Raw genomic sequence first — 16,416 nt, forward strand, 5'->3', positions numbered from 1 at the left:
ATGCTGCTGCTGCTGCTAAGTCGCTTCAGTCGTGTCCGACTCTGTGCGACCCCATAGACAGCAGCCCGCCAGGCTCAGCCATCCCTGGGATTCTCCAGGCAAGAACACCGGAGTGGGTTGCCATTTCCTTCTCCAATGCATGAAAGTGAAAGGTGAAAGTGAAGTCGCTCAGTCGTGTCTGACTCTTAGCGACCCCATGGACTGCAGCCTACCAGGCTCCTCCGTCCATAGGATTTTCCAAGCAAGAGTACTGGAGTGGGGTGCCATTGCCTTCTCCTAGCACCAATATAAAACAGCATTAAAGGTGAGGAGAAAATTTTCTTACAGCTTGAAGTTATACTATGTTCCAGGTACTCTGACATCCATCATGATAACAAGCTAGATATTATTATGCCAATTTTACAGATGAGGAAGCTGAGACTCAGAAAGGTTGGGTGACTTTCCAAGGTTTATAAGATTATAAAGTATAAAGCCTAAATTTAAACCCAGGTCATTCAACTTCAAGCTTGGTGCTTTTCCCAGGACCACTTCTTGCTTTCTAATCAGCCAATGGTTATATAGAACTCATTCCATGCTAACCTTTTTTTTTTTTTTTAATTAAAAAACATTTTTTTGGGGGGTTTACACTGCATGGCATGTGTGATCTTAGTTCCCCAACCAGGGATCAAACCTGAAACCCCTGCATTGGAAACACAGAATCTTAGCCACTGGACCACCAGGGAAGTCCCCATGTTAATCCTGATTGATTTTTTTTGGATTGCTTTTCCTAGAAGAAAGACTGACCCATGATGAGATTTGACAGTAACCTTTTCTGTTGTCATTTCCTTTAACATTTCCTATGATAGACCCCTTCCCTCCCACTAATTTCTCCTGTCTCCTCCCTGACCCTCAAACCGAGTAAAATTGCCAGAGTAACAAATCCCAACAAATAATGGACGTGCAGAGAGAGAGATCCCTACCTTCTCAGCCACCGGCCTGTAAGGTGTGAGACAAAACACACTGATAAAAGAAACCTGCCATATAATTCCGTTCAAGGAATCCATTAGACCAAAACCTGGCCATGTCATAATTCTGCAGCTCTGTAAGGAACCTGTGCGCTATGGGAACCTGTACAACTGTCAGATTTGCCTGTTTTACAGATAATGAAAACTGAAACCCAAGAAGGTGAGTGAACTTGCCCAACATCACACACTAGTGAGAGGCAGAGACTGGACAGGAACCCAGAAATCTTGACTACCAGGCCAGTGCTTTTCCACTAAAATGGGTCACCTCTTTAGCTTTTCCTCATTAACATCTCATCTTAAAGGAGATTATGGCCTTTTAAGAGAGCTCACTGTTGGTTGGTTCTCTGCAAAGCTAAGAAGCCAAGGCTCCCTCCTCAGCCTCTGCTCTGATCAGCTCATGTCCTCATCTAAAGAATAGGAAGTAGCTTCATTTTTAGCTCCGAAAGCATATTCTTGGGGTGAGAAAGGGGGATTTGGGGAAGAGAGTTCCTGTACATGATGGTCATGAGCGATCAGCAGACATTATTCTTGCTTGAAGAAGGGGAAGATAAATGGTAAGACATGTAAGGAACGGACAGTTGTCCTTGAGTTCTAACCAGAACACATCTTCAGCAAGGGTGTCCCCAAGTCTCTGCCTGATATGGGTGGTGGGATCCTGCCCTGATTCTGTTCTGCCGAGATGCCAGAGTGGGGGCTGGGATGAAAGCACCAGGGTGGGAAAGTTTGCAGGAACTTTCTACAACCTCCAATGCTTCCCCCACCCTCTGCTAGTACCCACAACTTCCCCTGCCAAGGGAGGAAGGAGGAACACATTACTCAATTTAATAATTTATACAAATTGAAAAGTTTACTGTGTGAAGGAAAAGGGACTTAAGAGGGCAGCAGAGAAAAAAAAAAATTCCCCAGTTCTCTCTTAAAAAGGACAGGTGTGATGGTGACGCCTCTTGATGACCTTGGAATATGACAATCTGATTGTCTAACAGGTAGGTCTGAAGTAAGCCAGTAACCACTTTCTTGGATGGTCAGCCAAGTTTTGTTTCCTCCTACTGGTGGGATCACATCCAGTCTTAGGACTAACAGCCTCGGACATCAAAGAACCCAGACTCCGATTCCTGGACTCTTGTCTGTGTCAGTGTTTCTCAAGCCTGGCAGCCCATCAGATCGTCTGGGGAGGTCCAGATTCCCAGGAACCAACCCAGAGATTGATTAGGGAGATCTGGGCTGGGGCCCAGGACTTCATTTTCTATAGACAGGTGTGGTTTAGAAACCAATGGTCAATCCCATCCATTCAGTTATCAAAACTTCTACATCAGATGTGGGGTTTACAGCAAAGAAACCCGAGGTGCCAAGAAGTAGGTGAATGCCAGCACTTGGATCTGAATCCATTCTCCTGCCTCCTCATTGGGGGATCTTTGCCACAGCCCTCCTCACATATGGCTTCTCCCCCAGCCCCAGGTCACCGAGTCTACTGCGGATCCCTGGGGATGAGTGAGGCCTGTTTGTCCAATCCACAGAGGAGTCAGAGATGCCAGGAACTTTGAGTCCCATTTGGTGCATTGGTGGAAATGGCTGGTAAGGCGTAGGGCTGAAAATAATTTTAAGGGCATTCTCAGAGACCTGTGTTCTGTATCCTGGTGGGTAGGATGGCCTACCTGATGGCCTCTAAGGCACACTACCAAGTTCCAGGCAGAAAGAAGAGTCGGCTCATGGAAGTGGCCTGCCACGTTAGAGGTGCCAGGGTGGCAGAGGCAGAGGGAGTGAGGGGGAGTGAAAGATGTCTAGACCTAATGAGAGGCCAAACCATTTAGGGTCCTCGAGACCATGTGAAGACCTTTAGCTTTTAATCTTAGCCACTGCAGAATTTTGAGAAGAGTGGCACAGTCAGACATATTTGCCCATGGGCATTCTGATGAGGTGGTGAGAACAGACTGTAGAGGGTGGGGGTACAAGCAGGGAATTCAGCCGGGAGGATGTGCAGGAATCTAGGGGGCAGAGGATGGTGGCTCAGACCAAGGTGGTAGGAACGCAGTGGTGAGAAGTGGGTGAATCTTCGATGTTTTTAAGAAGTAGAGCTAACAGATTTTCTGATGGGTTGGATATGAAATGTGAGATAAAAGGGAATCGAGGATGCTGCCAAGTGTTTTGGCTTAAGCAATGGGCAGGTTGGAGTTATCGTCAACTGAGATGGAGAAGGCTGTGGGTGGAGAAGGTTTGAGGGAGGGACGCTGGAGCTCAGTTTTGGACTTGCTGAGTCACTCGCCCTCACGTGGTCCTTAAATAAAGTCTCACTACTCAATGAGGTCATCAAGGGAGTGAGAGCAGAGAGAGGAGAGGGCTGAGGACCCTGCCTAGGGACCCTCCAGCACCAAGAGGTCAGAGAGAAGATGAGGAAGCAGCAAAAGAGACTAACGAGAAGTAACCAGTGGGAAGAAGGGAAACCAGGAAGGTGTGGTGTCCTGGAAGAAGTGATCAGGTAGGGTCAAATGCTGCTGACAGATGAAGCAAGATTAAGGTTGAGAATTGACTACTGGATTTAGTCACTGAAGGACTGGTAATCCTGACACAAGTAGCATTTGACCCCTAACCTCATGGAGTTTCAAACCCAAGGTCTGATTACTGACTGCCATTTAGGGATCCCTTACTGTATATTTTCTCTTCTCAATTAGGTTATAAATGATGATGCAGCAGGGATGAGTCAGTGTATCGCTGGGTTCTTGTAAGGCTGCAGAACCTTCTAGAGCCTGCTGTAGACCCTAATATGGTTTGCTGACAGATCCACCTGAATATGGCTCCCACTGGAGCACTGACCTAGCACAATTTTTCTCATGCCTGGCTTACCTTGAACACAGAATTTCAGTTCCTTGGGGTCAGTGATGACCTTCCTGCTTTCCCGGATCACAGCCCGGTTCTTCTTGGTTTCTCCCCAGAGATTGGTGCCACCATACATGCTGGGAATGTTGAGAATAGCAATGCCTTCAAGGAAGATGCTGCTCAGGTCCACCCCAACCCCGTCACACTGGGGGACAGAGAAAAAAAGGTCATCTGTTAGTGTCCTCATTGTATCCCAGCTCAAGGTGCGGTGAGTGTGGTGGGGGCTCTCATCAAGAATGTGACAGGCCCTTAGCCACCAGCCAGCCTCTGTCAGAAGCTGAATATTGGCTAAAGTTGCTCAGGTCTAATGCCTTATCCACTGCAGTGAGATGAGGGAGGTGATTTCTTGTCAGCTCTGGGGGTACAGTACAAAGCTTCAGGAACCATCTCTAGCAGGGCTCCCCAACCTCTGGGATCTAATGCTTAATGATCTGAGGTGGAATTGATATAATAATAACAGAAATAAAGTGCCCAATGAGTGTAATGTGCTTGAATCATCCTGAAGCCATTCCTTCCTCTGTGGAAAAACTGTCTTCCACGAAACCGGTCCTTGGTGCCAAAAATGTTGGGGACCACTGACCTATAGATCTAGAAGGGCTGGTTCAGAAGACAGCTGCACACTGTGCTCCAGTCCAACTTCATTACCATCAACCCTGCCCCTCCGGCACCACTGTGAAGATATGGTGGAACATGGAGTCCAGATTCGAACAAATGACAGGAAAGTTTCATCTTACCCCTTCTTATTTAATCCCTCTTGTGAGAACTATAAGACTTTAAGATTTGGCCGGCTTTCAGACTTTTTCTGTCTCCTGTATCTCTATCCTAAGTGCAATTTTGGCATATGTGCTTGCTGATGTAGCAGAGTTTCTTTATCCAGTCTCCACCACCCGCATCCCGCCAGGTACAAAAGGCCAGAAGGCTTGAATCTGTCTGTCTCAGGTATCTAACAGAGGTCAGCCTACCTTGGCATAACGCTCACCAACACAGCAAGAAATATATTAGCTGTGATCCTTGTCTTCAGAACTGGAGGTAGTTTACTTCATTTTCAGAAGAAAACACTACCCAGAGAGGTAAGCCAAGTTGTCCAAGATTGCACAGTTGATAAGTAACAGAGCAGGGATTCAAAGTTGGGGAACTGGACTACAAAGCCCTCTTTATCTTGCTTATTATGAGGCAGGAAAAAAATTAGAAGCATGCAACAAAAATCTCTCTTTGAGGTTACTTACAAATCCAAACTTATAGACATTTCTCAAAAGAGGAAGAATGCAAAGGTAGGGCTTGTTGCCATTCATCTGGGCATCCTGATTTCTTTGCAGCTCCTAATTTATGGTATCTTATCCGCATGACTTGTTTCCCCAGCTACAAAATGGAATAGAGTAGGCTTCTCTGGTGACCAGGAATTCCTTTCTTTATTAGGAAGTTCTGATTATTTGACAGGTCTTTCAATGTTGACCTGCTCCTTCTGTTCCTCCCTGCTTCCACCCATTGGTCCTTTTCTCCCTTCTGAAGTCAGAATGAGCCTGCTTCCTCTTCCATGGGAGTGCCCACCAGGTACATGATGATATGTACACTTCATCACTGTGCATATGTACTAAAACGTTGCCATTGACCAGGAAGCTTTTATACACATCTCCGTTATTACCTTCATAATAATCTTATAAATTAGTTACTAAGATTACCCTCATTTTACATTTGAGGAAACCAAGACACAGAGGGGATTAAGTAACTTGCCCAAGTTGCACAACTTACAAACGGAAGTACATGGATTGATGGCAGGCCTTGGAGCCTTAGTCTTAGCCGCTCCTCTCTCTCTCCTCCCTCTCACACCACCATCTAGTTGTGCCTCCTCTGGGTGAGTGCTCTCAGCCCTCTGGCCCCTCCTGCGGACTTGCCCTGATCTACACACACTGAAGCTCCAGTACTTTGGCCACCTCATGTGAAGAGTTGACTCACTGGAAAAGACTCTGATGCTGGGAGGGATTGGGGGCAGGAGGAAGAGGGATCGACAGAGGATGAGATGGCTGGATGGCATCACTGACTCGATGGACCTGAGTTTGAGTGAACTCCGGGAGATGGTGATGGACAGGGAGGCCTGGCGTGCTACGATTCATGGGGTCGCAAAGAGTCGGACATGACTGAGCGACTGAACTGAACTGAACTGAACACACACTATGGTCGGTTACTCTCTTACTCTAGAAGGTCCTGGCACTGAAAACACCACCAATGGCAGGATCTGATGGCACAGTTGGCAAAGGCATCCGCACTTCCTGGGGCTGGAATCCCCCAATACTATCATGCCCCAGAAATGAGAATATGCGGAGCCCATGTATGGGCTCACTATGTCCACCATGATCAATATTCTTATTGTCAAGTATGATCAAAGTTGCAATAGCTCTTTTGTGAGCAGCTAGATGATGGCTGAATCGCTTCACCTTGAATGGGAGGTCATCTCAGGCACTCAGATCCTGATTCCATCATCTACTTCTCGGCCTGCTCTTCTTCATCCTGAACTTGTGTAGGTATTTTTAAATAACTTAGACATAGGGTTTTACACTTATTTCATCTGGCTTTCAGCCCAAGCCTCCTCCAGTCCATCTAGTTTATATTAAATCTTCATTCTATGACCATATGCCATGGCTCTCTTCTCATTTGGAGACTGTGTTTAATACATGTATATAATGGGCAAAACAGGAAACAAGCCCTTTCCTTGGTTAGTTTAACACACCAGATATTGTACATTAAATGGTCCGTGGGGTATGGCTGCCTTATTAGGGATGCATCCTCTGTGTACGACTGTCACCTAGCCCACTTTTCATTACAGTGTGGAATCATGGAACTTAGAGATGACAGGGACCTAAGAGAACACGTCCTATCTTTCATCAATGAGGCCAGAGAGGTTAAGGTCACCCAACTCATAATTGTGTAGCTGGGCTAGTATCCCAGTCTGCAGACCTCAAATGTGTGCTCTTTCCACTGAAACATAAGACATTGTGCTGAGATCAAATAATATTTCCTAAATGACCACCTTACGACCTCTATCAGAAAAGGAATAAGAGAACTCATATAAAGCCATTAACGTCTATAAAGGGCAAATACTTGGTTAATTCTTGATTCCAGAATTTTCCCAGGGGTTGGGATAAGGTTTGTCAGTCTGTGCCTTCCAGAATGCATCCCTAATTTTTAAAAAACTGGGGCATTTGTCTATTTGCCTCTCATTGGCTGGAACCTACTCTGCTTTGTAGATTTGTTGAAGTGGTCACCAAACGACATCTATATATGTTTGTCCAGCAACTTTGATTTAAATGTGTATGCTTTCCAAGGTCAATTAGTTCTCTATTGATCAACCTTGGGTTCTGATACCCACCTTTATCATCTATTCTATTTTTTTGTTAAAGCTACTCTCGCTCCTTCTGGAAAAGATAAAAAAGCTCTCTTGGAATGGAAAAATCCTAATGAGGTATGCTTTCCATGTTCCTTTTTGATTCAAACACTGTCTAAGATTCTGCTTGGCCTTCAGCTTGCCCAAAGCCAGGATCACAGGTCTGAGTTGCCTTTGTATATTCACACTTGGGTGCATACTCACACTTTATCTGTGAGTATGTCTGATGGTGGTGGTTTAGTCACTAAGTCATGTCCTACTTTTGTGACCCCATGGACTGTAGCCTGGCAGGCTCCTCTGTCTGTGGGATTTCCCAGGCAAGAATATCAGAATGGACTGCCATTCCCTTCTCTAGGGGATCTTCTCCACCTAGAGATCAAACTCGCGTCTCCTGCATAGCAGGCAGATTCTTTACCGCTGAGCCACCAGGGAAGCCCCTATGAATATGTGTTCAGTTCAGTTCAGTAGCTCAGTTGTGTCTGACTCTTTGTGACCCCATGAATTGCAGCACACCAGGCCTCCCTGTCCCTCACCAGCTCCGGGAGTTCACTCAAACTCACATCCATTGAGTTGGTGATGCCATCCAGCCATCTCATCCTCTGTCGTCCCCTTCTCCTCCTGCCCCCAATCCCTCCCTGCATCAGGGTCTTTTCCAATGAGTCAACTCTTCGCATGAGGTGGCCAAAGTACTGGAGTTTCAGCTTTAGCATCATTCCTTCCAAAGAAATCCCAGGGCTGATCTCCTTTAGGATGGACTGGTTGGATCTCCTTGCAGTCCAAGGGACTCTCAAGAGTCTTCTCCAACACCACAGTTCAAAAGCATCAATTCTTCGGCACTCAGCCTTCTTCACAGTCCAGCTCTCACATCCATACATGACCACTGGAAAAACCATAGCCTTAACTAGACGGACCTTTGTTGGCGAAGTAACGTCTCTGCTTTTCAATATGTTATCTAGGTTGGTCATAACTTTCCTTCTAAGGACTAAGCGTCTTTTAATTTCATGGCTGCAATCACCATCTGCAGTGATTTTGGAGCCCCCCAAAATAAAGTCTGACACTGTTTCCACTGTTTCCAAATAGATGTTTCCCCATCTATTTCCCATGAAGTGATGGGACCAGATGCCATGATCTTCGTTTTCTGAATGTTGAGCTTTTAGCCAACTTTTTCACTCTCCTCTTTCACTTTCATCAAGAGGCTTTTTAGTTCCTCTTCACTTTCTGCCATAAGGGTGGTGTCATCTGCATATCTGAGGTTATTGATATTTCTCCCGGCAATCTTGATTCCAGCTTGTGTTTCTTCCAGTCCAGCGTTTCTCATGATGTACTCTGCATGTAAGTTAAATAAGCAGGGTGACAGTATACAGCCTTGACGGACTCCTTTTCCTATTTGGATCCAGTCTGTTGTTCCATGTCCAGTTCTAACTGTTGCCTCCTGACCTGCATACAGGTTTCTCAAGAGGATGTGTACAACCCTCCAAAAGCATGGACTCAACCCAGACCTCCTTGTTGCTGTCATGGTGATTCTTTTTTTTTTTTTTAATTAAAAACTTTTTGCTGTTTTCTTCCTGAAAGAATTAATGAACTGTTAAGAAATATACTTTGGGATGTCTTTCATCTTTTTGTCCTTTAAACACATATTCTTATTTAGGGATTTGGGCTAAAATCCCACTGGATCAGACTTTTCATCAAACTCTCTGAAATTATCTTTGTTCAACCCGGTGCCCAGCACTGAATTCTTGCACCCTTATGGCCTCCTAGACCACTCAGACACTCTTTCTTTTGGTTGTAGTTACTTCTGCATGAGCTCAATTTAATCAATGTTGGCCAAAATCCCTCCTCCCTTCTAGAGGTAATAATAATAATATTAGCAGTTGTCTGATGAGAGCTTCCTTGTGCACTGTACTGGTGCTGCCCTTACACTCTCTTGGGATGCTATCCCTCATGCAATAGTGCCATGAGGGAGGCACTATTGCTACCTCCAAGTGACAGAGTCTCAGAGAGGTTAGGGTGCTGGTATAAGGCTACACAACTTCCACTCTACAGGCTGGCAGAGCTCAGTTGCAAACCTAGGCAAGTCAGATGCCAGATTCTACTTTGGAGATGAAAGTCAGCGCAGCAACATGGGACTTTTGCTGATGCTAGACTTATTACAAAATTAAACTTCCAGCTGTTTGAATAACTGAAATCTCCCACCACTACTCTGTCTTATAGAGTGCTAAGAGCAGTGCCCAGCACGCCAGTGTTGGTATCAGTATTATATCTTGCCTCTGTGCTAGCTTGGTGTTTTTTTTTGTAAGTAAACTAGTTGCACAGCCCAGTCGTTGGTACCTAGTATTCCACAATGTCCCCTTTCTTCCAACTGCCGTTTTAAGTGTGCCCTATCCCCTCCACCTCTAGTCATAACAAGCTCAGAGTGTTAGTTATTAACTTGGTAAGCCGTTAACCTCTCTGGAAGAGCAAACAGTCCTCACTTTGCTTTATGATAGAATGTCCCCTCCCCCACCATCTCACTGAGTCATAGGTGGACTGGGGAGAGTGGAGGAGGTGGGGGGAGCTCGGGGACTGCTGGCTATAGATGCCCCCACCTTCGGAATGCACCTATTTGAAAACTGAGAGGCAGTGCCTTGTCTTGGAAGGAGCATGCCTGAGCTTGGAGGCAGAGATACGGGTTTAAATCTTGGCTCTGTCACTTGCCAGCTGTATGATCCTGGATCCTCCTTGGTTCCTTAACTCTTCCAGCTTTAATCTGTCATCTGTAAGATGGGGTGGGGGTAGGGAAATCTCATCTACTTAAAGGGTTTGATTGGTTTCTGGAAGGCAGTAGCATTCCATAATTGTCTGCACTGTTATTACTGTTAATAATAACAATAATACCTGTGCTATGAGGCATTTTTCAGCCTGAAATCATTCTCTCCGTGTCTGAGGACTTGCTGGAAGCATTTTAATGGCCTTTTGGCCCAACTCATGCTAGTGGGAGCCTTGCCAGACCATACCTGCATGCCCATTCTCCACGCTTCTTGGCCTAGACACCATGCACTGATTTCTTTCAGAATCCCAGGGCTGCTTAGGGCTCGGGAAAGGTGGAAAGCTGCCGTGCTGGATTTGGAAACGTGGAGCCCTGGAGAGAAGTACACTGGAGGCTTAAATGGTACATAGCCCCCGGTGGGTTCCTGAGCTAAATCCTCCAGCAGTTCCATGACGTCATGGGGCCCCTCCCCCTGCTCCCATGGGGGAGGGGAGAGGCGGGGCTCCTGGGAAGAGTGCAAGGAGGGCGGCAGTCCCTGCGCGCACCGTTGGCCATCCCTAACCTAGCTCTGGGCCGGCAGGCTCGCCTCCGAGTCGAGGCTGCGTGCAGTGAAACCCAGGTAGTTATAGCCGGGTATGGGTTGAAACAGAGACAGTTCTTGTCCCCAGCCCCCCGGCAGCATGCACGCACACGCCCCGAGCCGTGCTCCCAGCCGGCGAGGGCGGTGAGGTGCCGGACACGGGTCTGAGGCAGCGGCGCTGCAGGCGCATGGGGTGGGTGGGTGCATCCCGTCCCAGCCCGGCTCCTGGCCGCCTGGAAGACGTTCAGGAATCTGCCGGAGCGCGGCCCGGAGCCGCCCGCACCCGCCTGCTCCAGGCCCCACTGTGCCGGCCCGCAGCTGTCGGCGAGTTCAAACTTCGTGACCCCTGGCGAAGACAATCTCAAGTTCTAGTTTCTGAGCCGAGGGACGGTGGAGAGTCAGTGGGTAGTCCTATTCATTCCCATCCTCCCATCCCCTTCCACCCATCTCTGCGATTCCTAAAATCCTCATAATTATGCGCAGAGCTAGGACCTGCCAAGTTCGCCGTGCTGCCTGAGAGGGACAGAGCCGAGGACGTGAGAGAGGGCAGTGGTGCTTCCCTGCCCGGGCTGTGGGCTTTTCCGCGCCCCGGGTGCCTGGCGGCTTCGGTGACCTGAAAAAGGCGGCGGATGGGGAATGAGGCCGCCTCCATTTTAGCCTTGTGGATCCTATTTTTGAAGGTCCTTAGAGAAGGAGATCCCTTAATTTATTTGATGACCTGTTTCAGTTTTTAGCAACTAGGAAATTCTGTCGTCTTCTAACCTCGATTCAAGGTGCCACCGATTGCACTGATTTTCTCCAGTTCAGAACTCAGATTGTTTGGTATCATCCTCCCTGCCATCTGGCAGTGTCTGCTGTCTGGAATGACCTCTTCCAGGTGGATTATAAGGTGGAACAACCCTCACCCGCCACGGCTCTGGGGGCATTTGTCCCCTTTCTGCTTGACATTTTCTATCTTGGGTTCCCTGCCACTGCCTTCTCTTGATGGACTCTCTCATCTTGGATAACTCCTCCTTGGACTTTAAAGAAAACAAGCAAATTTTTATTAGGGATATTTTCAAATATACAGGACAATAAAATAATAAATCCCATGAATCCCAAATCTCAGCTTCAGCAGTTAGAAACTTATGGCTAATCTTGTTTGAACTAACTCAGTTCATTTTCCCCACCACCATGTTGAACTATTATTTTATAGCAAATCTCTGATATTCTATCATTTCATCTACCAATACTTCTAAAAGTAAACTGCTCAGTCATGTCCAACTCTTTGAGACCCCATGGACTGTGGCCTGTCAGGCTCCTCTTCCATGGAATTCTCCAGGCAAGAATACTGGAGTGGGTTGCTATTCCTTTCTCCAAGGGATCTTCCTGACCTAGGGATTGAACCCGGGTCTCCTGCATTGCAGGCAGATTCTTTATGTATCTTTAAATGATAAGACTCTTAAAAAAGAATTACCCTAATTCTCTGGTCACTTTTTAAATGTAACAATAATTCTTTAATATTGATAAATATCCAGTAGTTGTTCAAATTTCCTCAAGAGTCTCATTTAAAAAAATAACTGGTTTGTCTGAAAAGTCTACAGGTTGAACTTGGCTGATATATCTTTTAGGTTTCTTCTGATCTATAAATTCCTTGTTTTTTTTTTTTTTTCTTCCTTGCCTTGTAATATTTATTGGGGGAAATGGGTCATTTGTCCTATAGAGCAGTGCTTCTCAAACTTTAATGTGCATACAAATCACTTCAGGATGATTTAAATGCAGATTTTGATTCAGGACATCTGAGGTGGCCTGAGACTGCATTTCTACATCATTATCTGGTGATAATGGTGCTGGGTGTGGTGGACCACACTTTGAGACAGAAAGCTGTGTAGTGGTTCCAGATTTTGGATTTTGCTTATGGCACCTCTGAGGTATCTTTTAAACATATTCCAGCCTATCTGCAGGGATGATCAAATTCAGGATGGATGTTTTAGCAAGACTACTCTATCAATGTATTTCCTATTGCATCTCATCAACAGGCACATAATTTGCTTGTCTCATTTTTTGGTGATGTTCGTGTTGGTTAGAGGGTTCAGGTGTTGTCAGCTTGAATTTTTCGTTATAACGTTCTTGATCAGTGGGTAGAGGAGGGCACGACAACCCACTCCAGTATTCTTGCTTGGAGAATCCCATGGACAGAGGAGCCTGGCAGGCTGTAGTCCATAGGGTGGCAGAGTTGGACGTGACTGGAGCGACTTAGCACAGTACAGTCAGTGGATGATGATCCTTGTCTGGACCCCTATCACGGTCCCTCAGTGGAAGGATATCCTTGTGGACACCCTAGCACCCTTTCTACACTCTTTGTTTAAGTCTACAAATGCCATAAAACGATCTCTCTCTCGTCTCTGCATATGTGTTCTCATGGAATCAAAGATCTGAAGTGTCTTGAAAGATCATTCAGTATAATTACCTCATTTTGTAGATGAGAAAAATGGAGGTTAAGGAGGTAAAAGGAATGGTCCAATGTCACATAGCTAATCAAGAGTGAGCAGATCTGGAATCAGACCTTTGGTCATGTAGTCTGGCAACTAAGGGGTCAGGAGTGACTTTGTAAAGAGGAATTTTAGCAGCTGAAAGAGGGCCAAAGCACAGAATCTTAGAATGGTAAAGCCAGATGGAACATTTGGTTTGTTAATATCTTATCACCATGATGAGAACAATTAACCCTAGAGTTGGTAAGTAACTTTCCTAGATCACACAGCTGTCTCTTGCAAGAGCTAGGGCTTAACTAGGGCCACATATGTAGGTCACAGAGTTGGGCCTACTTGCTTTTTCTGTTGTACTCACTGTCTGAACTGCCATGCAGCTCTTTTATGCCTGTTAAAATCCTACCCTTTCAAAAACTAACTCCACTATGAGGCCTTTCCTATAGAGGAAACTGCTCTAGATAGAAATTGATCTTCCCCTTCTCTGAATTTTCCTTGCTTTTTCTGTTGTATATTGAATATATATATATATATTCTGCCATGCATCATGCATATGTACCTGTCCCCAGGAGATTTTAAGCTCCCAGAGGGGAGGGACCATATGCTATATGGCTCTGTGTTCTCCATAGTTCTGGCATCTATTACCCATTTCCGAAGTCCAATATAACTTTTTTAAACTGGAAGAATTCATTTGTGGAGAGATTCCCAAATGAAAACCAAGGTGTTAAAGAAATCTGGCAAAGGGTCTTTCCTTCCAGATGAGTTTCTACAATTTCCCAGGATGAATATATTGACCAATGAAAGAAAGTGGAATGAGTATCCATATTAGGGAGAAATCTGGAAGGTTAATCCAAGACTTCAAGAAGTGGTCCTCTGATCACAGCTAAGGGAAACCTATATCTAACAATTAGTAGTAAGAATAGGACACATGGGGCACGATATATGTGAGAGACGTTAAGAGACAGAAGACAAGAATGATGGGGCCCTACTTACTCAGTGCTAGACCCAGGGGAAGGAGTGGAAATGGGTCTCCAGGGACCTCTAGCAGTCAGTGCTAGAGGCAGTGGTATGCTGCTAAATGTTTAACAGAATCTCCAGGATAAAAAAAAGCTGTGATTGTGGTGGTTCATGGTGTAAATTCTCCCACAATGGCCAAAGCTACCAACATGACATCCCTAAAGGCAGAGCTAAGAAGAGATGTGCCAGTAGGCAAGCTGGCCTCAGCACACCACTGAGAAGGCAGTAGATATCTGCATATCTGTAGGGCCTATGGCCAGAACAGAGAAATTTATTGAGAGTGAAAGAAGAGCAGTCAGGGCAACAATGCTGTCTTTTTCCCCTAAAGAAGAACTAGAGAGAATGTTTGTAGTGTCCGTAATCTCATGTGGATCCTGAGGGAAGAAAAGGAAAGAAATTGAGTGGTGTTGATGAGTGGTGACAGCATTACTAGAAAGACGGTCCAGTAATATCTACATTAAAAAAATTTGGCCTGGCATGTAGCTGGAGTGGCTTCCCCTGCAATCAGAGGAACTATTTTATTTATTTCATTAATTTTAGAACCTAATGTCTGTTGTGGGCATGTAATATATACATGTTATGTGATAATATTAATAGATAATCATTTACTGAGTAACTCTTATGAACCAGGCACTTCATATATTTTATGTCTAATCCTTAGAGCCCTGCAAGGTTGGTATTTGTACCCTTTTTTTTTTTTTTTTTTTTACAGATGAGGAAACACTCACTCAGTGACATTTCCCATTTTAATCAGGTTTGTGGTGGGCTTCATGAACCTACAGGTTTCCTGCGAAGATGCAAATGACGAGATCAAAAAGACAGTCTAGCTTATGGAGCATGTACCTGAGGCCTGTTAATTTCATGCTTTGTTACCTATGAGATTACTTTTGGGATATAAGGATATATAAAATATAAGGGATTTGATTCTTCATTTTAAGGAGACTGGAAAAAATGGAATCTATCAAGAGAAGGCAGATCAGGATAGTCAGGGATCTATACATCGAGCCATAAAAGGAACTGGGGATATTTAGCTCAGTGAAGATCAATAGGAGAGGACATGGAAGATAGATTGCACCCGTATAAAGGGCAGTCATGTGGAGGAGCAGGAGGGTATGTTCTGCATGCTTCCAGAGGGTGGAACAGGCCCAAAGGATGGGGAATTCAGTCATGCATCCCACAAATACTTATTGTGCACCTATTTTGTTCCAAGAACTGTGCTGAGGGCTGACAAGGGAAGGATATGGCAATGAAAGGGACATACATCCTTGTTCAAAGTCGGGAAGAAAACTTTCTGAAAGAGATTTCCAGCAATGGACAGGTTTCTGGCAAAGTAGTAAGCTTCCTTTCCTTGGAGTATTCAAGAAAAGGCTAGATGTGTACTTATCAGAATGTGCCAGAACGGATCTTTTTGTTGAGTGGTACATGGGACCAAATCCCTTTCCAGTTCAGAGATTCAGTCTCTGCTCAGCCTTGCTTTGGCAGGCTACAATGCTGTGCTGAAAAAGTGGCATTGTGGTCCCCCTCTTGCTGCCTGTGTCCATCTAGCTGCCTGCCCTGCCTTCTCTGACAGGGAGCAGTGGCGGGCCAGTTAGACTGGAAAGTGCCTGCCATCTGTGACGGGGATGATGGTGTTTTGGCGGGTCTGTGTGGGCTCCAGGAATGCAGCATTGAAGCCATGTACACACAACCTGCTTAAGAACATCCCATGGGCAGAAAATGTTTGCTTCCTCTTCAGCCCTCCTCTGTTGCTGTGCCAGGCAGGCACAATGGTGCCTTTGAGAGGGGCAGCTGGAAGGGGGTGTTGGCAGGGAGGCTGGAAGTAGAACGCTGCAGCTGAGGGGAGAACCAAATTCATTTCCAGGAGCAAGCCTGCCCTGGGTGCCAGTTTCCAAAACAAAACTGCTGTTTCTCAGAGCTCACAGTGGTGGGTTGCCTCAGATTCGGATAGAGGGCAAAGCTGTTTCCTATCCACTGCTCCACCCTCCCCAAGTTAAAAAAAAAAGAAAAAAACAACCTAGTGTGTTGTGGCATTCTTGCTCTGGATGCAGTGTAATAGGTCTGCGGTCTGTCTGGGGCGCTCAGACCAACCTGGGGTGGATGGGGCTTTCTGAAGGGTCAGACTCGCCTGCAGACAGAGCAGGGCTGATAGCCATAGGGACTGGCAAGGCTCAGGGGCAGACAGACTTCTGGGCCACCAGAGTGGGCTCAGGGTGGAGACGCCTTCTTCTGCCTTTTGGAGTCACTTCCTCTGACCCCTAGCAGCCCTGTGCCCTTGCTGCCGTATGGGCTCTGCCCACTCACTGTCTTCACTCTCCTTGGTGGGAAAGAGGTGGGAGAACTCTGGCATTTCCTGT

General features: G+C 46.0%; 1 protein-coding gene across 5 annotated transcripts in view; it reads right to left on the reverse strand.

The window, feature by feature from the left end:
- The window catches only part of DGKG (diacylglycerol kinase gamma), a 223,094-nt gene that overhangs the window by 35,489 nt on the left and 171,189 nt on the right, over positions 1–16,416 (reverse strand). For all 5 annotated transcript variants that reach the window (XM_086398113.1, XM_086398109.1, XM_086398104.1 and 2 more), the window contains one exon: positions 3,843–4,020. In XM_086398113.1, coding sequence (XP_086254239.1) covers positions 3,843–4,020 — 178 coding nt within the window. The remainder of the gene's footprint in view (positions 1–3,842; positions 4,021–16,416) is intronic.

This window comes from Bos grunniens, chromosome 1 (genome assembly GCF_055505025.1).
Source record: "Bos grunniens cultivar Pamir isolate PY7600 chromosome 1, Bosgru_T2T1.0, whole genome shotgun sequence".
Taxonomy (NCBI): domain Eukaryota; kingdom Metazoa; phylum Chordata; class Mammalia; order Artiodactyla; family Bovidae; genus Bos; species Bos grunniens.